This window comes from Xenopus laevis, chromosome 3S (genome assembly GCF_017654675.1).
Source record: "Xenopus laevis strain J_2021 chromosome 3S, Xenopus_laevis_v10.1, whole genome shotgun sequence".
Taxonomy (NCBI): Eukaryota; Metazoa; Chordata; class Amphibia; order Anura; family Pipidae; genus Xenopus; species Xenopus laevis.
Genome location: NC_054376.1, coordinates 24,087,107 through 24,114,075, shown reverse-complemented (window position 1 = coordinate 24,114,075; position 26,969 = coordinate 24,087,107). Strand labels below are relative to the sequence as shown.

Sequence of the window (26,969 nt, the reverse complement as noted above, 5' to 3'; positions counted from 1 at the left end):
TCAGGTTACACAGCAGATAAGCTCTGTAGAACATGGTGTTATCTGTTATCTACCATTTAACCTGTGCCATATAGCCTTTTTTAAATTTCCACCATTGATACACGGCAGCTTGCTTGTATGAACTATAGTAGTGTTTCTGAAGCAAACAGATCAGTTTTACCAGTGCAGGTCAACAGTACATGATATTTTCATTACTTAAAATCAAAACATTTAAATTTTTTGGTTACTGTTCCTTTAATTCTGTTGAGACAAAGTAAAAAAAAGACTAATATGTCATTGGGCCCTAGTGGTTAAACTTTGCTAATACTGTATGTTTTTCTGAAATACTTTTGTATATTTTAGATGGGGGAGCTGTGAAGATGTGGAATTCTCTCACTGAATCAGTGGTACAGGCTGATACATTAGATAGCTTTAAGAAGGGGTTGGATGGTGTTTAGCAAGTGAGGGAATAGAGGTTTATGGAAGATAGCTCATAGTACAAGTTGATCCAGGGACTAGTCCGATTGTCGTTATGGAGTCAGGAAGGAATTTTTTTAAACCTCTGAGGCAAATTGGAGAGGCTTATTTTTGCCTTCCTCTGGATCAACTGGCAGTTAGGCAGGTTATATATTATATAGACCTAAAAGATCGAACTTGATGGACAAGTTTTGTGTCTTTTTTCAGCCTAACTTGCTATGTTACTTTGTACCAGTTTTTGAACAACATAAGGGTAATTTTCCTAGACCCTAAGTCTGGCTGCACTTCTGCATCTTGCAGCAGATACAAAATCTTGTATGAGGGGGAGGAGCGCGATGTCACTGGGCCATGGGGCAGGGGGTAAGGACAGGGCCCCATTGTGGCTTGTGCCCACCTGTGCTTCATAAATTGCATGTCTGAAGCACACTTATTCCTCGTGATAATAGAATTTACACATAGCACTAAAAGATGCCACACTTTGCACTCCCTTAGGCAGATGACATACCACTCTAGTGTCAGGAACACGAGGTTCTTGGAACCCTGAAAGCTGGAAAAAGTCAGAATCAATAAATACTCCCATCTTCAACCTGGTGAGGTCCTGTAGTAGTTGATGGCAGAGGTCCTATTTGCAATTTGAAGATATTATGGTCTGCACGATAATCTGAAAATTTCGGGCTTTTCCAACCAATTCCTCATAAAATTTTCGGCCGTCAAATCCAAAAAATTTGTTTTTTTCATGCAATAATCCCAAAAAGGCTTGTTCTTACCAGATCCAGTTTTTTCGTGTTTTTTTTTTATCATAAATAAGGGTAAATCGTGGTTTCTAGTTTGGTCAGACTTTTTTTATTTAAAATATCAGGAAAATTTGGACTTTGATAAATAAATAAATAAATGTTGCCATGATGTTATTTTATGATTGCTATATTTAATTTCATTATTTTAACACCACTACAGACCTTGCTTAATGCATTAAACCTTTGGAAAAAATGAAAGTGACACGTTTTGGCACAGAAAAAAAATGGAAATTAAAGACGCAATGGATGATCGCTGTATGTATATTACAATAGCATTTTTCTTTTATAAAGATATTTACATTGCTAAAAATCAGCATGCAGCCTGAAATGTACGCTGGTTTTTACACTGTGATGCCTGGTGATCTGTGGTGTATTTGGTCACCATTTTTTTTTTTACAAAGCATGATAAATAGTCCCACAAGTTGTCAATGAGGAGTTTATGGCCAGGCACTGCCATGTCCTAAATGGCAACATTCATTTCCACGTTCCATGATGTCTTTGTAAGCAATCAGCACATAATTCAGCACACAAATGGGGAATATAATATGTGTCGTTAGTGGAAAAAAAACATTTACAGACACTTTTTAGCGACCATGTCTGCATTCTTTTTGACTGGTTACAGACTTCAAAGACTTCCTTGCAAAGATTGCGACCAAATCGCAAAGAGTTTTATTGCAACAAAATATTTAACACTCCAGGGCAGGTGTTAACGCTAACCGTTATGCGATAATGTGCAATGTAATATTTGCCAGCAGTGCCGGGCCAAGTTGCGCGCACACGAGCGATCAAGCACACAAGCCAATTGTGCACACGCATATGCGCAGAAGAGTGCGTGTCTAGGAAGAGTGCGCGTCTGTGCGCGCCTAGGAAGATGGCGATTGCTGCTATAGGTGGGGAAAGAAGCGGCCGAACTAGGGGCAAGTCGCAGAAGAGGTACGGTGCCTGGCGCCCCTCCACATTTGCGCCCTAGGCACGTGCCTCTTCTGCCTACCCCTAGTTCCGCCCCTGTTTGCCGGCGAATGTTTTTTCATTGCAAGCAGCACTAAACATCCGCAAAAATGACATTTTAAGTAACGCTTGCATTTATAATTGTGTTCCCCCCAAAGTGTAGTGTTGGGAGCTTCATTTTTCTATGGTGGGCAACTGCGCAAATAAATAACATCATTCATAGTGTTTGCTGGAGTATTATAATGGGCAATTCCTTTGGACTCTGCAATCATCCAACATTAACTCCCAACCTCACACATTGCTCCAACAATTATTGAAAAGCCTCCTCGAAAGTGTAATGGCTGCTATAGCTGCAAAGGGGTGACCAGGCAGTCTCTGGATACTTTTGGCCATATACTGTATTTCTCAAACTAGCTGAATCATGTTTTTTTCTCCTTGATGGTGAGAACTTCTAATGGAACTTGGAGGTCAAATCAACGCTTCATTTTTCCCAAATGCCAGTGGTACTGTGCCATACACTGAAGGGTTAAACTTAATCTAATTATGTAGGTAACGATGTTAATTGCTCATGCCAGTGAATAGTGAAATCTATTAAATATAAAGCACATTACTTTGCTAGTGCAATGCTGTGTGTTCCAAAATAATAAGAACTCGGTTAAAGGGGTGGTTCACCTTGAAGTCAACTTTTAGTATGTTGTAAAATGGCCAGTGCTGAGCAACTTTTCAATTGGTCTTTTTATTATTTATTTATTTTTTTATAGTTTTTTTATTATTTGCCTTCTTCTGACTCTTTTCAGCTTTCAAATGGGGGTCACTGACCCGATCTAAAACACAAATGCTCTGTAAGGCTACAAATGTATTGTTACTGCTACTTTTTATTACTCATCTTTCTATTCAGGCCTCTCCTATTCATATTCCAGCCTCTTATTCAAATCAATGCATGGTTGATAGGGTTATTTGGAAATTGCAAAGTGTAGAGCTGCTGACTAAAAAGCTAAATAATTCAAAAACCACATTGAATAAAAAATGAAAACCGATTGCAAATTGCCGCAGAATTCCACTATCTGCATCATACTAAAAGTTAACTCAAAAGTGATCAACCCCTTTAACAATAGTCAGCTATAAATAAATTAAGAGCCCTAACAGTAAGGGCCAGATTTATCAAAGGTTGAATTGAAAATTCGAAATTCTAATTTTTTTTATGGTCAAAAACTGTCAAATTTGACTAGGGAGTTATTCAAATTTGATTTGAATTTTTAAAAAAATTCAAATTCAGTTTTCAAGGTTTATCATACTCTGGCCCTTTAAGAATTCAAATTTAACTATTCGTCACCTAAAACAGGATGACGAAGGGAGGGTTGATCATTCCAGAGATGTTCTATTCTTGCTTCACCATAAAACTTCTTTCTGCACAGATGCCACCAATTTGTAAACTTCAATTTCTTTAGAAATGCATTGCTATTAAAAATATAAATTGCCAATAATGACTATATTTGGCATGGATTTTGTTGGAAGACAAGTGAAGAAACTTGATGAGGCCTACATGGAAGACTATACCATTGCAGCACAGTAAAGGTCAAAAGAGGTGATATGATAAGAGGTGTTATGGTGATAGGAGAATGTGGATAGCTACAGAGCAACTCTCTTTTAAAGCACAAAGATTCATCTCTTATTGTCAATAATGTAACAGAACTTACCAAGTTGATAGCGGGGGGCACACATGGTTTCCATCATCCTAATGGGTAAAGTTGTCTCCAGGATGCCGTATGAAAGATTACAAATACAGAGAGCCACTACAGAAAAAAGAGCAAGAGGGGTTCCTAAACAAATTAAACTGGTTAACTTTATGCACAACTTCAATTGTATTACTACCCGCTTTGGTGCTTATCAGATATGGTAATAGGGATATATTCATTCTCACCTGCTGCCACCAAAATGTAAGGATCCATAAGAAGATTTCTGTAGGGTGTTGCAGGAACAGACTATTTGAAAAGAAATTGGTTTAATCTTCACTGTATTTTTTCCATGTCCTCTTCTAACCCACTGATAGCAGGTAATCATAAATACTGATACTTACTATTGGGGTCAGTTTTTTAGGTTGAAGTATAAAAAGCTGCAGTGCTAAGAATAAATAGAGTAGGTAAGGTTATATTAAAAATATGGCAACTGCATACACATTGCAAGAGACGGAACCTCTGGAACAATCAGGTACCAGTATTCTGTCAAAATGGAAGAGAATACTTGCCCCCCTAAGGCAAGCCCAAAAATGGAAGGGAGGGCATGGCATGAAAGCAAATAAGCATGGAATTTGAAGGTGAATGCTTAGGCTTGGATGTCCTTGGAAAAAAGAGGAGATTGACTATGACCTTTTTTTATTACACTGTACCTATGATCTCATTGTGAGTTAGAGGGGGGCCAAATGTTTGAGGGGGGCAGAGTAAAAAAAAAAAAGATTAGTTAAGTAACTGTGAGCAATCATATGGCTCAAGTCAGGCAGTGGTTTTATTCCCAAAGTAGGAGTATGCACATGCTTATATAGTCACTGAGAATGCCCATTCGTCATTGCAAGGTTGAGAAATAATTCCATTGTGATATGGTGATACCATTTATCTAGAAGATCCATGGAGGTGAAAAATAAACAGTTGCACTATGTAGAGTGATTCAGTCTAGTGCCATGATTGAACATCATTATAGATTAAGGCTGATGTTGTAGTTAATGTCTCACGCTGGATAAGAGACGCTTAAGGGGTGATATGATAACTATGTATAAATATAGAAGAGGATTATATAATCTCTCTAATGCTTTATTTACCAGTAGGTCTTTTCAACTCACACAGTTTGAACTTGATGGACGTGTGTCTTTTTTTAAACCTAATTTACTATGTTACTATGTAGATGATGCCTGGTTACTATCCATTGCAAATAAAAGTATTATTTGTAGAAGTGTTTCCTATGGTGTCTTGAAATCTTCTTGCATCATTTAAGTACACGTTTTGTACATTACATTAAAATAGTAAATGAAACACAAAAGATGAAGTTTAAGGGGTTTTCAATATTAAGCTGAATTGAAGCCCATATAAGAATAAGGACTAGAAGAACCCTAAAGCCATATGTAGCGACTTTTTTGCATTTTACAAATTGACAATATAAATTTCAGTGGGAATCATGTGAAACTGAAAATACTGGCCTTGGCCTTCAGTCCTCTACTAGAGCCCTTTTGTATAATATCAGGGAGGGATAAGATCACAATAACCTGACATTTTCATTATATTCATGTTGACATCAAAGGAGGGCTATGAAAGAACTTAAAATAAAATCCTTAAAGGAAAACTATACCCCAAAATGAATACTTAAGCAATAGAAAGTTTATATTAAATTAAGGGGCATATTAAAGAATCTTACCAAACTGGTATATATATTTAAATAAATATTGCCCTTTTGTCCCCCCCTCCCCTTGTTATTGATGCATAACGTTCATACATAACTCTACTTAAAAGGATATGGTTAAAACTTTCTGTACTCATTACTATGGAAATTGTATAGGTGATCATGGCTATATCTAGATTTTTACCTTGCAAAATGTGATAATGCATGTTTGATACACTCAAATTATGTATGCCTGTAACTCTTACATATCAATCTTGATGTTATATGTGTGTGCTTTATATTTCAAAAAAAGGAAAAATAAAGAATATATATAAAAAAAAATATTGCCCTTTTACATCTCTTGCCTTGAACCAGCATTTTATAATATTCTCTGTGTTGCCTCTGAGATCATCTGACCAGAAATACTGCAGCTCTGTAACAAAGCAAAAGGTAGAACTCTCTCTGTTTATTGGCTCATGTGACCTAACATGTATGTGTGCCCCTGTTTTTTTTGTGTACACCGTGGATCATAGAATCCCAGGTGGTGGCCCTTATTTTTTAAAATGGCAATTTTCTATTTAGGATTATCCAATGGCACATACTACTAAAAAAGTACATTATTATGAAAATGGTTTATTTACATAAAGCAGGGTTTTATACATGAGCTGTTTTATACAATATATTTTTATAGAGACCTACACTGTTCTGGGGGGTATCATTTTCCTTTAAGAAGCTAAAGGCAGTGCAGTATGTTGGCTAACTTTCAGTTGGCATAAAGAATCAAAGTATTTTCTCACCTCCATCTAGAAGAGCCAAGCCTGCAATAACCAGAAATGGAGAAGACTTTCCAATGAACTCATACATGGTAGAACCAAATGGAGGCCCCGCTGCAGAGAGACAGAGACAATGAGAGACTATTTCGGGCTAAAAAATGTCCAGCTAAACAGTAGAGCAAGGTTTGCACTTGACTCTAACACACAAGGCAGGGCCTTCACTATGTGGAAGGTAGGATGGAAAGGTGTAGTTAAGCTACAACACACATAGGCTACTGTGCTTAGAGGATGCCAGGCGTTTTTCTTGCAGAAAACAAACAGAACAAGTTTATTTATCAGAGACAAATGATCCACAAAAGATCCAAGAGGCAATGTACTTTAGATAATCAAAATGCCAGGACAGTTAAGGTAGAGACAGTATAATGTGGCACAATGTAGACGTAAATAAGGTAGCTGAAGGTACACCTCTAGGATGGAATGCCTAGCTGTGGTCTGGATCTCATATAGTGGAATAATCAGGGTTAATAAATCTAAAGCCTGACACCCTATCCAGTTGCGGTCCCTTCACTATTGGCAAACTCAGAGCCTAGGGGAGAGCTACTCCCTACTAAAATCCTTGTAGGAGCACCCGCTTCCCATGCTATTTAACCTCTCTATCTTATTCTCCTAAAGAGAAGTATGGGATTTGTTATCTGGAAACCCATTATCCAGAAATCTCCGAATTATGGACAGGCTGTCTTCCATATACTCCATTTTATCCAAATATCCAAAACCAGTCTATTGGGTTTTTATCCAAAACCAGCCTACTGGGTTTATTAATGTTTATAGTAGACTTAAGGTATAAATATCCAAATTACAGAATGATCTGTTATCTGGAAAACCCTAGGTCCCAAGCATCCTGGATCACAGTTCCCATACCTGTACTATGAAAGAATATAACCTGTCTCTGACTGTCCTCTTTCAAGGTGTCCCTGCTCCACAACTCATCACTAGAGGTACTGGTCTCTCTAGGGCAGAGCAGCTTTACTGGGCTTTGATGCACTTCCTGGAACAGATCCAGCCTGATCAGCAACCAGAAGCCAAAGAGAAAGATCCACATTTAATCAGGCACTATGTTACAGTGTGGCAGGAAGTAGCCATAGTCCAGCAGTCCAATAAATGAAACATGAAAATTAGATAGCTAGATACATGGGCATCTGCCCACTAGGGAGATAAGGAAGTGTAGGGATTTAAAGCCATAGGGACATATTAACCTATGGGTCCCTACATATGTGTATTATACTGACCCTCATCATTTAAAGAAAGAGGAAGTAGCAATTGATTACCAATATATTATTTATATATATTGTTTCTGGCACAAATACAAGTATTTCAACTAAAGGTAGCCCTGTATTCATGGCCTCTGTGCACCAAAAACAGTGCAGATACCTGCAGCAAGTCAAACAGAGTGGAAGCCAGGGAGCAAAGTGAAAAAATGGTTTATTGTGCTGAGTGTTCCCTGAATTTACAGCTGAACCTAGCCTTAGAGCTTAAAAAAAACTTACCAAGCAGCCCAATGGCAACACCACTCATCGCAAATCCCATGGCTTTCCCTCTTTCAGCATCATCTGGAAATACATGTGCCAGCATGCCCATAGCTGAGGGGGACAGATATGTACAATTTATATAATATATTGTGACAAGCTGGCTGCTGGACATGTCATTTTTGGGGGGATTAGCAAATGGTAGGCAGGTAAGCAGAGGATCCGGAGCATAAACACAGTGACACAAGCTTCTTCAGAAAAAAAACACACGTTTATTTTACAGCTTTTAAATGACACTGTCACATAAACATACACAGGGGTGAGCATTACAGCATACAAACAGAAATCATCAAATAAAACCCTGTCCACTACATTCACACAATTGAAGAGGTCCCTAACTAGTCTGGGGCCCTTGTGGACTACCAGAAAAACAAACCAGTTTGGGCTTGCCCCTTTACTCACAGGACTTTTCCTGATAGTTCAGCCTCCTGTACTCACAGTCTTACCCAGACTGTTAATTCAGAACCTCGACCAGCTCATGGTCCAAGTCAACTCCTGCTTTGTGCACAAGACGGCCTTCCTATGGAAGGTGAGCTCAAATAACTGTACTGGATTAGGGGATGGAGTGTCTGGCTCCTACCATCTTTAAACAGAGAAACCACTCTATGTTTATAAACTCCATTCCAGGAGCATATCAAAGGCCAAACACACCTTTTTACCAATTTCTTTGGTCAATCTACCACAATATATACATTCTTGGTGCTAGTCAACTAGTCAATGCTATCAGTGCTTAAGTAGGGTTCACACAGTACAGGCTACTTCTAAGGGTTCTTCAAAATGTCCTTCAAAGGTTATATATTAAAGTCCATTTTCTTCTGATTGTACTTTTAAAGGGGGAAAACACAATTTTTTCGTGGAAAAAAAAACTGATTTATTAAACCCTGATGGTTTTAAAAGTCCGAATAAAAAGTACCCCAGCCCAGTTCTTGTAGAAGTCAATGGCAGATGTCCCGAAGATATCCTTATTTGCATTGGGTCTCCAAAAAAGTCTCAGTATTCAGGCGTCAAATCCAAAAAAGTCAAAGTATTCCAATTTTTCATTATTTTATCGAGTTTTTTCCAGCATAAGAAATTTTTGGCAAAATGTATTTATGAATAGAACTTCTTATTTTGATAAATAACCTCCTAAGAATTAGCAATAACATCATATCACCTGTAGGAAATGTATTTCATACATTTTCATACTGTAGGTTATAAATATATTTACCTGACACTGTGGTAAAGGATGATCCAATTCCCTGCAACCCCCGGGCCACACAAAGAAAGGCATATGAACTGGTAAAGGCAAACACTGTAAGAAAATGCATCACATTGAACTCATAACAGCCAATGAGATCAGCATTGATAATTATAGTACCGGTATGGGATCAATTATCCAGAAACCCATTATCCAGGAAGCTTCAAAATATGGGCCATCTCCCGTAGACTCCATTTTAATAGTTAAAAGTTGTAAAACATATTTCCTTTTTCTTAATTATAATAATAATAATGATAATAACACTAATAATAAAACAGTACATTGTACTTGATCCAGACTAAGATCTAATTAATCCTTATTGGAAGCAAAACAATCCTTTTGGGTTTAATTAATGTTTAAATGATTTTTAAGTATTCAGATTTTTCATAATTTTATCGAGTTTTTTCCAGCATAAGAAATTTTTGGGCAAATGTATTGATAAATAGGGGGGGGGGAAATCCATGCGGATTGGGTCTGAGTCATTTTCAGAAAATTGTAAGAACTTTTCAGATTTTGATAAAGTCCCCCAACATCAGCCGCCCCCAACCCTCCACTCTGTGACTACATCCCCCAGTTCTGCAATCCCTGTTCTATCTTCCCTGCCCAAATCTCTCTGGTCACAACTCCGCCACTTCCTGATGAAAGAGAAGGGCCAAACAGGGGTTAGAGGCTGCCCCAACCCTCCGCTCAGCGACTACATCCCCTAGTCCCTCCTATCTCTCTCTTCCATCCACAACAATTTCCCACTCACACCTCTGCCAGTACCTCTTCTATTTCTTACAATGCTTCTCAATCAAAAAGCATCTCCGAGGCTGAGGTTGAGGCAGAAGGGACAAGTGCCTTAGGGTCATAGCACCCCCTAAACATCGTTCTAAACATCGAGTATAGAGGTATAGAGCAATAAACTACAAAACTGATCTGTTTATAAACTGACACAAGGTCCTATGTATTTAACATCTACTGCCGTTAAATTATTGGAGGAAAATAAATTCTTACTGTTGTGACATTTCCCATTTCAACTTTCTCATGCAATGAAAATGGGAACAAACTTCTGCGCAATAAGAAAGCTTGTACTATATAAAAGATACATCTTTTGTAAAATAATTTGGCATTTGTACATTTATTCCATGTAAGATACCCATTTGAAGAAGAGAACATACTTACTAATAGTGGAGAAAAACATAATGATAGTGCCCCAAAACAGTGGTGCATCATATCCAGTTCTGTAGGGGAAAGAGTAAAGGCACATGAACATGAAGAAAGTAACTTCAAGTTGTTTGTTTTTCAGTATATTAGGGCATTTTAATCTTAACTGAGGATATGATTTTATTTCAAAATGTAGCTATAGAAATTTTAATTAAATTACCTGTTAATAAGTTTACCCACTATGGGGTTTGTCACAAGCTGCAGTATGGCTTTAATTGCTAGGAGAAGTCCCACTCGCACATTCTCTTCATTTAAATATTCCTTTGCTTGGTAGCAGTCTGTTTGATTTCCAGTACTTTCTGTACTATTAATGATCTGGTCATGGTATGGTTCTTTTATTGAGTTTTCATTAATTGAATGATTTGAAAGAAGAACAGAAGAAGAACTGGAGGCATTGTGAAATGTTATAGTTGTGTTTTCTATACCAAACTCGGTGTCAAAAAGAATAGCCGGGGCTATTGGAGCTGCAAGAGAAATGCATGTTAATTTATCATTACTGTAACAGATTATTTCATTCTAACATTGACTTCAATAATCTTATATGTAGAGGTACAGGATCTGTTATCCGGAAGCCCATTTTCCAGAAAGCTCTGAATTGCAGAAAGGTTGTCTCCCATAGACTGCATTCTAATCAAATAATTCACATTTTAAAAAATGATTTCCTTTTTCTCTGTAATAATAAAACAGTGCCTTGTACCTGACCACAACTAAGATATAATTAATCCTTATTGGACGCAAAAACAGTTTATTGGGGTTCTTTACATGATTTTCTAGTAGACAAGGTACGAAGATCCAAATTACAGAAAGATCCATTATCCGGAAAAACCCAGGTCCCGAACAGTCTGAATAACAGGTTCCATACTTGTATATAAATATGCAAGAGGTCCTCTGCACCCAACCCATTATCAATATATTTAGGACATTGTGACATTTTGTGCCTTAAGCTACTAAAAAAATGTCTTATTCTTTAAACAAAACAGGGATTGTTTGTTTATATATTGTAATATATTTAAGCTGGCCAACTACATCAAAGTCATCCCTGATATGGCCAGTCCAAAACTCAACTTGCATCTGATTCATTAAGAATTCTATTGCTTCAAATATCCATATGACCCAAGCAAGGTGCATACAATTAATAGCAGCCAATTGTGGCCCGCATGAAAAGAGGTGTCCACATTTACTTTATATTGAAATATTTCCCCACAACCATATGGGACTTAACCTCTAAATGCGAATAAACGATATTAGATATCCAGGACCATGCAGATTATACTAAAAAGCAATATTTATTGTCACCATGCCAAATAACTAAAAACATTTAAAATAAGCAGCGCTGCTTAGGGGGTGGGGATCCCATTTATCCTATTTTGCAAATGTTACAATACAATACAATATAAGAAACTGCGTGCACGCTATAGATCAAGGCCTCCAGTGTATGTGGATTGCAACCAACTGGATACATCCGTAATTAAGTGTTCATAAGATGAGGAGAGCGAAAATCATCGTGGCTGTAGTATAAGTAACCATTAGGGTGCTCAATTTGATGGTAGAGAAAGTACTTAGTCGGATTCAGTTATGAGTGAGATATCAGAATTAAAACGGCATGTGAGGGCGGAGCCGGTGTGGGGTTAATTCTTTAGTGCCCAGAATGATGCAGTCTTATATGGTGTGAATATAGGCACTAGAAGAGGAAATATCCTCTATGCACATCCAATGGACATTCGGATCCCGGTACTCTGGTAGTATGGCAATCGCTATGTGATAATGTTTATCCCACCACTCCGCAGCAGACCGCTGTTCGGGATAGAGAAATTACTGACCGTGATGGATCACCTCTCACACCGGCTACTCATCGCTCCATACTCACATCCGACTCCCGCAACCACTTGAGCCTCTGATGCGCATCATCCTCAAGAAGGAAAACAGAAAACCGCAAAATCCCCTTGCAGCGCTGTGCCTCGACAGCTGTTTCGCCGCTACCTGCGGCTTTGTCAAGAGACCAACAAACCGGAAATGACATCCTTTTAAGGGTAAAGTCACATGACTCCAATGATCGTAATTGCCACAACATTGTTGCGTAAAGCTTTCAAATGTCACTAGTATCAATGTGGTAACATCGTTGAAATAGTATACAATCTAAGGACATCCTTTAGACCAAAATAAACAATAATACACAGATCAATGCATCCTATATCAAAAATAAGAAGTAAATGGAAAAAGAATGAAAAATAAATGTATAAAGGTAAGCCTTTTTGTGGCACTATTCACATAGCTACTCGCTAAGTTTGTGTACCCCTAAGGCATGGTGGTAAGATACAAAATAAAAGAATATCCTATAGGTCCTGGACATGTGATCAAAATTCTCAATTGTAAGTATGTATGTATATATATAAATATTAAAACTCCCAAAAAATGAATATATTAGAAAAATTAGAAAAAGAAAAAGAGAAAAGAAGGGAAAAGAAGGAAGAGAGAGGAAAAATGATATATATACAAATCAGTACAATTCTAGACAAAAGGTATGGTATGAAATCATTAGAATTGCCGAAATGGGCAGCCAAATACATTAACCATACCATAGGTCATTCAACATCCTGTCCTATCATTTATTTACAAAAGCTTGAAAATTAAGATGGCCATTCAAACCAAATTCAGATTTGTAAGTATGGAGTCTGAAGATCCATGTTGTTTCCAACTGTAATAATTTATTATCCAAATCGCCCCCCCTAATGTCCCCATGTAGGCGGTCAATGCCCTGAAAGTAGGAACCTGCATGATGTCCATTGTGCATGCAGAAAATGTGTTTGGCAATTGCTGATAACAGATTACAATTTCTAATATCGCGCATGTGCTCATATATGCGTCTCCTAAAGGGAGACCCTTTAGGAGACGCATATATGAGCACATGCGCGATATTAGAAATTGTAATCTGTTATCAGCAATTGCCAAACACATTTTCGGCATGCACAATGGACATCATGCAGGTTCCTACTTTAATTGCCATTTCGGCAATTCTAATGATTTCATACCATACCTTTTGTCTAGAATTGTACTGATTTGTATATATATCATTTTTCCTCTCTCTTCCTTCTTTTCCCTTCTTTTCTCTTTTTCTTTTTCTAATTTTTCTAATATATTCATTTTTTGGGAGTTTTAATATTTATATATATACATACATACATACTTACAATTGAGAATTTTGATCACATGTCCAGGACCTATAGGATATTCTTTTATTTTGTATCTTACCACCATGCCTTAGGGGTACACAAACTTAGCGAGTAGCTATGTGAATAGTGCCACAAAAAGGCTTACCTTTATACGTTTATTTTTCATTCTTTTTCCATTTACTTCTTATTTTTGATATAGGATGCATTGATCTGTGTATTATTGTTTATTTTGGTCTAAAGGATGTCCTTAGATTGTATACTATTTCAACGATGTTACCACATTGATACTAGTGACATTTGAAAGCTTTACGCAACAATGTTGTGGCAATTACGATCATTGGAGTCATGTGACTTTACCCTTAAAAGGATGTCATTTCTGGTTTGTTGGTCTCTTGACAAAGCCGCAGGTAGCGGCGAAACAGCTGTCGACGCACAGCGCTGCAAGGGGATTTTGCGGTTTTCTGTTTTCCTTCTTGAGGATGATGCGCATCAGAGGCTCAAGTGGTTGCGGGAGTCGGATGTGAGTATGGAGCGATGAGTAGCCGGTGTGAGAGGTGATCCATCACGGTCAGTAATTTCTCTATCCCGAAAAGCGGTCTGCTGCGGAGTGGTGGGATAAACATTATCACATAGCGATTGCCATACCACCAGAGTACCGGGATCCGAATGTCCATTGGATGTGCATAGAGGATATTTCCTCTTCTAGTGCCTATATTCACACCATATAAGACTGCATCATTCTGGGCACTAAAGAATTAACCCCACACCGGCTCCGCCCTCACATGCCGTTTTAATTCTGATATCTCACTCATAACTGAATCCGACTAAGTACTTTCTCTACCATCAAATTGAGCACCCTAATGGTTACTTATACTACAGCCGCGATGATTTTCGCTCTCCTCATCTTATGAACACTTAATTACGGATGTATCCAGTTGGTTGCAATCCACATACACTGGAGGCCTTGATCTATAGCGTGCACGCAGTTTCTTATATTGTATTGTATTGTAACATTTGCAAAATAGGATAAATGGGATCCCCACCCCCTAATCAGCGCTGCTTATTTTAAATGTTTTTAGTTATTTGGCATGGTGACAATAAATATTGCTTTTTAGTATAATCTGCATGGTCCTGGATATCTAATATCGTTTATTCGCATTTAGAGGTTAAGTCCCATATGGTTGTGGGGAAATAATTCTATTGCTTCATTATACATTTTACACAGGGACTAAGTTTTACCTGCAACTTACTTGCTGATTTCAAGGTTAAAACTCCCAAACTTGGTTGCTCTTTTATTGATCACCTGACCATATCTGGAAAGGATGGGAGCTACAACATGGAGCTGGCCACGGCTAACCACAAATTTTTAAAACCTATATATATATATATATATATATATATATATATATATATATATATATATATATATATATATATATATATATATATATATATATATATATATATATATATATATATATACTTCCACGTGAGTATCCACACTCTGAAATCAATCTTAATAAAGGCAGGGGTGCATGGTAAATCTTGTATACGCCAATATTTTTTAGACCAGCACTCCTTTTGATGTAAAACAAATAATCTTTTATTGCATCATTATCCAACGTTTTGGTCGCTGTTGGGACCTTTTTCAAGGATGATCCTCAAATTGAAATTTGGAAGGCGCACACCCATTAGCATGCTGAGGTGCTAATCCAAGGGGGGCTGCCCAAACATAGGCTCCTGATAAATATCATAGAAATAACTATATCTATGGATTGCACACTCAGACTTATATAAAAAAATCTAAATTTATTATATCATATTGTTAAAAACTTACAGACATCATAGAAAAACCCAACGCATTTCGACCACCATAGTGGTCTTCATCAGGGGCAAAAAAAATCCTCAATATAAGAGAGATCAAAAAGGCAGGAAGATTGTATTTGTACATACAGTTTAAATACCTTATGGCATGTTACACAGGCTCCCAAACAAACGATGCTTGGCGTGTGACGTCATTTCCGCCCAATTACAGGCGAGAATAGGAAGTGTGCGAGCTAAATTTCTGTTTGGAGCGCACATGCGTTCCACTCAATCATGCGCATGCGCATTCACGCCCACCCGGGGGCGAAAACGCACATGCGTTCCATACAATCATGCGCATGCGCATTTACGCCCAATTATAGGCGAAAATGGAAATGTGCGCACAACTTCTTAGAATGGAACGCATACTGTACGCGCACCACTCACTGTTGCGCATGCGCATTCTAGTTATTATTTCAAATAGCACATATAGTTCATTAGATCTCAAAAGAGGGAACAAAATAACAATTTCTCACTCACATTTACAAATCCTTGTTATGACTCACAATTGCTGCACATCATGTCTGTTTGATGGCCAAGATATATCAATAAAATCGGTTCCGATTATTGAGATTTACTCATCCGATGCGAATTTCTCTATCCATACTAGATGATGCACCGGGATAGGTATGTTCTGCTCTGATCTTGAGATATAGATATTCTTCAAATCCAATCGCATATTCAAAGGTCTAATAAAGAATATGTCTTGTGAGGGTTGTTACATAATCTTGTAAAAAATAAGTTCTTGTATAATGATCTTTGTATATTTATGTAATTTTTCTATTTTCTCAATTTTTTCTAGTGTATAACAGACCCATGGGACACCAGACTTAGACTGTGTTTGGGGCTCTTAAACAAGAAATGGCCCATTTGTGATTTAATTGTGCACAGTAACATGAGATATGATAAAAAAAAAATTAAACATTTTTTTTGATATATCTTGGCCATCAAACAGACATGATGCGCAGCAATTGTGAGTCATAACAAGGATTTGTAAATGTGAGCGAGAAATTGTTATTTTGTTCCCTCTTTTGAGATCCAATGAACTATATGTGCTATTTGAAATAATAACTAAAATGCGCATGCACAACGGTGAGTGGAGCGCATATGCGTTCCATTCTAAGAAGTTGTGCGCACATTTCCATTTTCGCCTATAATTAGGCGTAAATGCGCATGCGCATGATTGTATGTAACGCATGCGCGTTTTCGCCCACGGTTGGGCGTGAATGCACATGCGCATGATGTTCCATGAGTGGAACGCATGTGCGCTACAAACAGAGATTTAGCTCGCACACTTCCTATTCTCGCCTGTAATTGGGCGGAAATGACGTCACATGCCAAGCATCGTTTGTTTGGGAGCCTGTGTAACATGCCATAAGGTATTTAAACTGTATGTACATATACAATCTTCCTGCCTTTTTGATCTCTCTTATATTGAGGAGTTTTTTTGCCCCTGATGAAGACCACTATGGTGGTCGAAACGCGTCGGGTTTTTCTATGATGTCTGTAAGTTTTTAACAACATGATATAATAAATTTTGATTTTTTTATATAAGTCTGAGTGTGCAATCCATAGATATAGTTATTTCCACACATCACAACGGTCAGTGTTTATAACCTCAGCATTGACCTGTTATATATTGATTGTTGTCCAGCACATTTCCCTCTTTTTCTGAAGTTATTTCTAATTCTTAGGTTTCTCATTTATTCTAATTTCTCTTTGTAATATACAGCTAATATACATGGATTGTCAGATTTGAGTTATCTGTAATCTACAGTAGTCACATCCAGTGACTACAAACAGGCACTGCACATGAGGGTTTGTTTAAGAACACAACTGCAAGTGCGGGAGCTCTAAAATCACTGCGATGGAGAGTGCATATTTATCAAACTGGTTAAGTTATTTACCTGTGGGTCTGGGGCTTGATTCAACTGCATTGTGTGGCTGTTCCTGCACTTGGTGAAGAGAGATCATTGAAATAGGACTTTACGGGGGTTTAACAGAAAATCCCACTGAAAGGCACTTGGAGCCTCCAACATACTTAGTGGCCAACCATTTATATTGAGTCATTTGTGACAGATCTTTCTACAATGTATGACTCTACAAAGGTAATAAAGGAGTATCTATATCTTACAAAATGAAACTTGTATCATATTTGGAACTGAAGAAATGTGATTTATTATTCACAAATGTATCTCACAAGAGCTCAGTGAAGGATCTTTTAAAATAGGATATCATGTACTTGCATGACTATTCATTCTGGCTCTGCTTCTGTCTTATTGGTAAAATAGACTCTCAGGGGGTTATTTATCAAAATCCAAAAAGTTCTCACAATATCTGAAAACTACTCCAACCAAATCTGCACAGATTTTTCCCCCCTATTTATCAATAAATTTTCTTGAAAACTTCTTGTGCGGGAAAAAACGTTATATAATCATGAAAAAAATCGTACTTTTTGGATTTGTTGCCCGAATACCGCAAGTTTTTCGGAGTTGATGCTCGAATACCGTGACTTTTTTGGAAACCCAGAGCAAATCAGGATATCTTCGGGACATCTGCCATGAACTCAGCAAGTCTGATTTGGAGTAATTCTTTTTCATTCAGCTGCACTGGGGGGCCAGGGAGGGAAGTCAGAAGCCACTTCCGTGAAAGGACCGGGGTTTTTTTCCTGTCTGCCCAGTCCAACAATGAAGCCCAGTACTTACTGCAAAGTTATAGCACGGTAGGACACCCATATGCTTAAAGGAACAGTTTAGTGTAAAAAACAATGGTAAGTAGATAGGCTGTGCAAAATAAAAAATGTTTCTAATATAGTTAGTTAGCCAAAAATGTAATGTATAAAGGCTGGTGTGACTGGATGTCTAACAACACTATTTCCTGCTTTTCAGCTCTCTAACTCTGAGTTAGTCAGCGACTTGAAGGGGGACCACATGGTACATAACTGTTCAGTGAGTTTGCAGTTGATCCTCAGCATTCAGCTCAGATTCAAAAGCAACAGTTATGGCCCACTCTCAAGTCACTGATACTGCTTGGTCACCAGGGTAACCAGTCAGCGGAAACCAAGAGAGATGCCAAGCAGGAAATAGTGTTCTGTTTGTTTCCGTTAGACATCCAGTCACTCCAACTTTTATAGATTACATTTTTGCCTAACTATATTAGAAACATTTCTTATTTTGCACAGCCTAATCTATTTACCCAGTTTTTATTTTTATACTGAACAATTCCTGTACCCTTGGTTTAGTGCACAATATAAGGTGCAACTTGCACTACATTCAGGTATGGATAGAGGCTTTATGCCTGTTGGGTTACCGATTGCAACTCTATTTTAGCATTGCTCATTCTAACATCCATTTTGTGCCAATTAATAGTAAACAAACTCTATATATCTGCACTTTATTTTGTTATTACAAGCCATGCCGACACCTGGAGCACATGTCACATACCGACAATTGAGAACAGAATGCAATCCACAAACATAACCACAGTAATCACAAAGAGGATCAGTCCCCGCGACTTGCATTTTTCCTTCAAACTCTGACATGGGGAACATCCTGCCATAGTGTTATGAAAATGGGAACTCCTAAAATAAACATAAACATGTCTTAGCACAAATAAAACTGCCATTCCTTAGGAGAAGGAAAGGCTAAAATTAAGTAAGCTTTACCAGAAATGTCTATATAAATACATCAGTAAATCCTCAAAGTAATGTTGCTCTCAGTCCTAGGTCAAAAGAAATACAGCATTTCTTTCTTTCTATTGTGTACATATGGGCTTCTTTATCAGACTTCCTGTTTTCAGCATAAACCTCCAGGGCTTGGGCTTGAGCATGCTCAGTTTGCTCCTCTCTCCCCCTCCCAGTTCCTCCTCCCCTCCCTGCTGTAATCTGGGCCCAGAACTATGAGTGAGCAGGGGGAGACTCAGGCAGGAAGTGCTATCACAGCAAGCTAATATGGCAGCTGCTATCCTAAACAAACTGAGAAAGCTTCTAGAGTTGTTTACTTAGGTATGGTAAAGCATTCTGCAGAATAAATATAATGTTATAGCTTGCACTATTGTGGCTAATAAACTGTTTCAGTAGCTTTCCCTCTCCTTTAATGAAGCGTTACTGCTCTTCAGTAAATTAAAGGAAGTTTTTGCCTTTAAATTACTAATAAGAATATTTTAATTGCCATTCATTATATATATATATATATATATACAATGCTGGAATTGGGGCGGGATGCGGCGGGATGGGATCCCGCTACTTTTTTTTTTCACTAAATAGCATCCCGTCAGGCGGGATGCTACTGTTCAGAATACCGGAGCTTTTTTTTTTGCGACTCCAGAGCAGGCAGAGCGGTGGGAGGAGGGACTGTTAATAAAAAAAGGCTTAATCTTGTCTCAGCATAACTCCGAACTTTATCTGTCTCAGTGCCCCATGAATAACTTCTTTACAGAGCAGCCGGTAACAGTGCGCACATAGTAGGAGGATTGTCCAACATGGGCGTCTGTACTTCTTATCTTGCGCATGCGATGTATTGGGAGACGTGTACAGGGCATGCGCAAGATAAGAAGTACAGACACCCAAGTTGGACGATTGGGAGACGTGTACAGCGCATGCGCAAGATAAGAAGTACAGACGCCGAAGTTGGACGATCCTCCCACTATGTGCGCACTGTTACCGACTGCTCTGTAAAGAAGTTATTCACGGGGCACTGAGACAGATAAAGTTCGGATTTATGCTGAGACAAGCTTTAAGCCTCCCAGGACAAGGTTAAGCCCTTTATTTTATGCTGAGACAAGATTTATGCTGGGAGTGGGACACGATGTATGCCTCTGTTTAAAGAAGTTAAACAAAAGTGGGAGTGCTGTGGCAGAATGGGATCACACTGATGATGGTTATGGGGAAAGATTTATATTTCCAGGGGTAAGATTAGGATAGTAAAGTATGTGTATATTTATTTCATGGCTGTGAAAAGAGGATAAATACAGGAAAGAAAAGTAGCAAAGTATTTTAAGAACATAGTAAAAGAAAACCCCTGTCAGGCAAAAATTTAAAAACAGAAAAGTGGGGTGCCAGGCTGCTAGCAAAAGAACAGCAAGAGGTAGAACAATATGTTAAAAAGTTAAGAAATGGTGGAAGAAAGAAACACAAAGAGAGAAATAGTAGAGGAGCAGGATCACAAACTGATGTATAAGAAAATAAAAGAGAAAGAAAAGCAGAACAGGGGAAAAAAAAAGGTTAGTAGTACAGGTATGGGATCCCTTCTCCAGAAACCCGTTATCCAGAAAGCTCAGAATTACGAAATGGCCATCTCCCATATACTCCATTTTATCCAAATTTTTAAAAAAATATTTCCCTTTTCTGTGTAATAATAAAACAGTCGCTTGTACTTGATCCCAACTAAGATATAATTAATCCTTATTGGAGGCAAACCCAGCCTATTGGGTTTATTTAATGTTTACATGATTTTCTAGTAGAATTCAGCTATGAATATCCAAATTATAGAAAGATCTGTTATCCAGAAAACCCCAGGTTCCAAGCATTCTGGATAGCAGGTCCCATACCTGTATCTTGCTTTTACAAAACTTATGTTTATATGCACGTATAATAACTCTGCACTGGGTGACTTCTGGTCATAGCAAATGTGCTTGATTCATTTAGTGTCAGCTGTTTGTGTTGTCTTGTGGTTCCAGTCACAGTATAATACACACTGTATCTCACCTTTATGCACAATTTAATGTATGTGGGGTGTGGCTATTCACTGTTGCTAATTGTATATGATACTGTTCTTGGGGTGCCAGTTTTTTTTACCTATTAGTGTCTACTCTGCATCATATATTTCTGTCATGTCAGGGCTTAATGCCTCTATTTGTTATATACTGCAATGAGTTCTGGCATGCCTAGTGATTAATGTGATTATTGGCATTTCTTGGGTTAATTACATCCATTTTCTATTGTGGTTGCTAGCATTTCTGGTGTTAAAGCTGATCATTTTCTACAGTGACTACTAGCATAATGGATCACTATTTGAGTTGCAAATAGCTGTGGTGATGCTGCACTAGTAAATCTAACACAGTCCAACAGCAATCAACATGTCACATTTAAACCAAAAAGGGATGTATGTAAAAATAAAGGCATTGATTATAAAATGTTTGCCAGGTTAGCGTTAATGTGACCTGTTGGACTAAGTTGTTGTATTGTTAATAAACATGGAAATAGCAAAATGTTTTTTAAAGTGGCCGAAACAAGAAAGTATTGGTGGGTGTGGCTTATTATGATGGTGGGCGTGGCTAAAAAAATTCGGCACTGTGCTACGCACACCGCACATACCATCCCTCTGCTTTTTTGATCCCAATTCAAGCACTGTATATATATATATATATTGTTTAATATTTGAACTAGTGTGCTTGCTTGCTTATTTCAAATTTTCAACTTGGAACATTGTCTGGTTGTCAGAGTCATGGCTTATAATTCAGCCACATCACAGTTAAAATTTCAATACTAGTGGAAGTAAAACATTTTTACAGCCGTAACATCCCAGAAATATCTATCATAGCTAACAATTCCACTATCACCCCATCTCCACAGGCACAGTGCCTAAGGGTTATCCTAGATTCTGCCCTGTCCTTCACTCCTCCTATCCAGTCACTTATTAAATCGTGTAAATTTTTCCTAAGTAACATATCCAATATGCGATAATTTATCCCCCAAGATGCTGCCAAAATTCTTATTTACTCATCATATCACGTCTAGACTACTCTAATGCTCTATTAATTGGCCTTCCCCACCAGAGACTGTCACCACTCCAGTCCATAATAAGCACGGCCGCCAGGCTTATACACCTTAGCAACTGCTCCTCCTGTGCTCTGCCAATCCCTGCACTGGCTTCCGCTACCTTCAAGAATAAAATTCAAAATATTGAAAAGCACTTCATAACTCTGCCCCCCCCTACATCTCTGAACTCACCTCTAGATAGTCAACCCAACCGCTTACTATGCTCCTCTACTGACCTGCTCCTCAACTCTTCTCTAGTTACCTCCTCACATGCTCGCTTTCAAGACTTTGCAAGGGCTGCATCCCTCTTCTGGAATTCTCTTCATCAGGGGTATATTTATCAAAGAGTGAAGTTAGAGATCGCCACAGTCCTCTAAATTCCACCACTCTCCATTGATTTCTATGGGTTTTCGAAAGGCGCATTTATCAATGGGTGAACTTTCAATTTTACCAATTGATAAATACTCTTTTAAAAATCTCATAGAAATGAATGGAGAGTGGTGGAATTTCACTCTAGAGGACGGTGGCGACCTCTAACTTTACTCTTTGATAAATATACCCCACAGTCTGTTCGACTTTCTCCCAACCTCCCTGCTTTCAAAAGATCTCTTAAAACACACTTATTTAGAGATGTCTATATGTCACGTTCGGCACTCTATATCCAGAACCCAAGCTAAGCTCCCTGGTCCCTGGACGAGGAAAGGGGCACGATCGTCTCACCAGGATACTGGAAGGAAGAACGCCACCAGGAACAGGCAGGCCGGGCCAGCACAAGCAGAAAATCGTCAGACAGGCCGGAAATAGGATTGGAGAATGTAGAATAGTCAGTGGACAGGCAAAGGATCAGGATTGGAGAGGTCAGAATAGTCACAGACAGGCAGGATCAGGATTGGAGAGCTCAGAGTAGTTAATCAGGAAGGCAAGGGTCAATACACTAAAGATCAATAGGATTCACAAGGAATATAACATCCAGGAACAACAATTGAACCTAACAACAGGCAATCATATCAAACCAGACTTTCCCTTATATACGGTTTGAATTTGGCGCCATTGCGTGCTGACGTCACAAGTCAGTGTCACTGCACCTTAGAGAAGGCCGGCACTGGAGAGAAGGGAGTTGCGCAGTGGGCGTCCACGCCAAAGGAGCTGTGATGGACCCCGCTGCCCACTAGATCACCAGGGTAAGGTTCCCTTACACTACCCTTAACCTGTTAAGCTACCAAATGCAATACCATATGCTACATCTCTCACCAACTTATTTCTGATCTTGCCCACTCCCACACTTTGTGTCCCATTCCCTTCCCCTTTAGATTGTAAACTGTTTTTGCACAGGGCCTTTCTCACCTTTTGTACCGGTACTGGTTGTTATGTATATAACTCTGTGTTCTGTGTGTGTAATTCATGTGATTTCTTTGTATAAGCACATTTATTTTACATCGCTGCGCAATATGTTGGCGCTCTAAAAATACATGTTAATAATAATAATCATAAAATTATAGTCCTAACCATTCTTAATGCATTTTGTTTCACTGGGAAAAAACACATTTTGGCTTAAAAAAAATAAACTTTATCCTTGTCATGAGCTAAAGCCTGGACCTCAAAATGTGACTTCAACCAGAAAACTACTCTTTTAACCATTTGTTTTATGGTATGGTATCTATATCTGATACACAGTAATAGGCTTTGCAATTTCTAAACACATTACTAGTTACAATAAGAAATAAAATGGTTCCCAATAGTTATATTTATATTTCTTTGCTTTGCTTTATGTTTACCCACCTCTATTTACCAAGACTTAATTCTTTGTGTGAGACTGCAATCGACAGTAAAAGCATTATTACAGATCTCAGCAGGGCCGGAACTAGGGGTAGGCAGAGTAGGCACGTGCCTAGGGTGCAAAGCTTGGGGGGCAACAGGCACGTACCTGCTGTATTGCCTACCCCATGTCCGGTCCCGTCTCTGGATCCCAGCATTCTTATTTTGAAATACTGTGAAGTTCTTCCATACAAAAGGACTTCTCCCTCTTTTATACTTTCTTAAATGGGACAGGAAAATAATGACAAAAACATCTTGAGTGCTAAAGTTGAAAAAAGGTCTTACCTTCTGTACACACGTTAGTGAAGTTCTGTCTTAGTTGCAGTTGTCTGTGTCCTGCTCCTGTTTGTATGAGACTAGCAGCAAAATATACTTCATTTTAAAACCCTATGTCAAGTACCTATTCCACTAGAATAGATTTTTCATGTAGAACAATACAGCCTGTTGTCCCTCAAAATACTCCCAAAGTAGTTTAAATAAGGGAAATATGGACTGAAATAGCCAGTCAGTATAGCCTTCCCAATTACTGCAAAGAGTTTGATGCCTTCAGGCTAAAGCAGTCAGAAGGGAAAATGAGTGTTTGTGCTGCACAGAGAACTTAAAAACAAACACTATATAAAGCTCACAGGTTAGCTACGTCAATGAAAATAATGCAAATTTAGCCGAATAATAGTAATGAATTGCAAAAAAAAGAAAAAGGTTTTCAAAAGAAGTCGATTTCAAGATATACTTCAATTTCCTAGTGTGTATTTATTAGACATTTCTGTTAATTTTGCATGTAATTGTAAGCAGAAATGGACAATTCTGGTAATGAATCTTCATAGATGTATATTTTAAGACTGTAACTTCAGCTGTTTTTTGCTCCGCTTGTGGAGGAAGAAACCACCTGCATTGCTTTATAGAAAGCTAGAATGTCAGCCACAGAGAACTGCTAGAATGTCAGCTACAGAAGGACAGAATTGCTGTTTTATGATAGATCATTTAATTATCTTCCCAATGTAAACATTTTTATTGGGGTCACCTCCTATTTATATTCCCATCTCTCATTTGAAGCACTCCCTGGTTGCTAGTCTAAATAAGACCCTAGCAACCAAATAGTTGCTAAAAATCCAAATGGAGAAATGCTCAACAACAAGCTAAATGACAAATTGAAAAAATGTCTAAGAATATCAAAGTCTACATCACATTAACGGCCTTATTTATGAAAGTCCAAATTTATCTGATTATTTTCATCAAAAAAGTCTGACCAAACTAGAATCCATGATTGGACCTTATTTATTTAAAAAAAAATAAGGATATAATCGGATCGAGAGATAAACACAAAAAAATCTAGAGAAAATCTATATCGTATGTTTTTTTTTAGTTTTTTCTGAGATGCTGGATTTTCAGATTCAGACTTTTTCCATCCTCAGGGTTTAATAAACCTAAAAAAAAATTAGTTTTTTTCCACTAAAATTTCTGATTTTATATAAAAATATATTTTTTTCAAGTTTTTGACATTCGGACTTTAATAGATCGCCTAAAAGGGGTGGTTCAAGTTGTGTAGGACATTATAACACTTTTATTTTATTTTATTAAGGTTCGCTGGCCTTATGTAGTGTAATGTATTTGCTGCAGCAAATACGTCCATTGTACTTTAACTGTACGCCGTATGCAAATTAGCCAATGTTAGAGTAATTTCGAACTGCTGATCGTATTATCGATAGTGCAACTTCGCAAGTGTTCGGTACCCTGTGCGCAGCTTCAGATCTTTGTGAATTAGGGTTGTCCAGGCAAATTTACGCCTGGCGAAGTGTTTCGATGTGCACAAAGCCAACGCTGGCGGATTTTCGGAGGTAAGTAAATTTGCCCCTAGTGCTGACCTACCCATGGCCCCTGAGTTATTGATGTAGTGCAAATCCAAGATCCCAATGACTGCTAAAGGAGTTGTATTTACAAAAAAACAGATGAAGGGCTGTAGGTTGGACACTTCATACAATGTACAATAAAAGTCTGTTTTGCCCCAGGACCCACCACCACTAAAGAAAACAATATTAAGTGTATATAACCATATGTAGGAGAGCTGTGTACACTTGTCTCTATTCTATATTGATTCTGTGCAAGGAGGGGGAGGAACCCCACCCTCTGTGAGCTGACAGGAAGGAAGAGGGAGCGAGAAAGTGCTGCTGGGAGAGAAAGGGCTGCGGGAAGAGAGAAGCAGAGAGTACAAGCAAAGTGTGCATGCTCCCCGAGTTTCTGTGTGGGGAAGTTAGTAAGGAACCTCAATGGCAGTAAAGTGCGCAGAAGAAAAGGGGGTCCTTGTCAGGGCTCCGAAGAGCAAAGCGTGCTCTTCTCAGGTCACGGAAAAACCAAAGGGAGTCCTTCTCAGGACTTTGAAGTGCTTCTCCCCCTTCTCAAGCTCGCAAGTTTACGGAGGTGCACACGCATGCGCGGAGGTGCGAACACGCACCAAGGACATGGTAGTTTCTGCCGGGTAGTGCAAGCACATGCATAGGTGTGCATCCATATGCGCAGAAGAGAGCAGCCATGCGCTGAAGAGACAGGAGGAGCTGCCAAGATGAGAGAGACAGAAGGGTCTGAGCTAGGGGGAAGTACCTGCCTGGTGCCCCTCCACTTTTGCGCCCTAGGCACATGCCTCTTCGCCTACTCCTAGTTCCGGCCCTGCTTTGAAGCAATTGGCACATAAGTGGGGATTCCCTTCAGCAGTTCAGACATCACTAGCTGTGTTATTTGAGTGAAGTTGCTCCTGGCTGGCAGGCTATCTGTATCATTGTAATTTAAAGGTATATTGTCCTGACAAATAAATCCATCAACCGTTCCATTGTGTATGTGTATGTTGCGGATCAGAGAAGTTCCCAGGGAGGGGTATTACAGTTCAGCCTGTCCTGACCTTGGGTGGAGGCACGCCATATTAAAGTGCTCTCCCATGTAGCGGAGGCATAGGACTCCTGTAGTGACAACTAAATGCGTGCTAGATCTCATGCAGTAGCAGAAGAGGGCT

The 26,969-nt window shown here is 38.6% G+C and overlaps 1 protein-coding gene across 2 annotated transcripts in view; it reads right to left on the bottom strand.

Moving 5' to 3' along the window:
- The window catches only part of LOC108712709 (chromaffin granule amine transporter), a 30,323-nt gene extending 5,804 nt beyond the window's left edge, over positions 1-24,519 (bottom strand). Inside the window, exons 1-10 of one of the 2 annotated variants that reach the window (XM_018255069.2) lie at positions 24,254-24,519; positions 18,840-18,976; positions 10,524-10,827; positions 10,322-10,380; positions 9,128-9,211; positions 7,882-7,974; positions 6,362-6,451; positions 4,276-4,319; positions 4,120-4,180; positions 3,896-3,991 (exon numbers count right to left, since the gene is read on the bottom strand). In XM_018255069.2, the coding sequence (XP_018110558.2) occupies positions 3,896-3,991; positions 4,120-4,180; positions 4,276-4,319; positions 6,362-6,451; positions 7,882-7,974; positions 9,128-9,211; positions 10,322-10,380; positions 10,524-10,827; positions 18,840-18,954 (946 nt within the window). In that variant the 5' untranslated portion in view covers positions 18,955-18,976; positions 24,254-24,519. The remainder of the gene's footprint in view (positions 1-3,895; positions 3,992-4,119; positions 4,181-4,275; positions 4,320-6,361; positions 6,452-7,881; positions 7,975-9,127; positions 9,212-10,321; positions 10,381-10,523; positions 10,828-18,839; positions 18,977-24,253) is intronic. The other variant, XM_041588106.1, reaches the window with a different exon arrangement.
- Between the last annotated feature and the right edge of the window lie 2,450 nt (positions 24,520-26,969).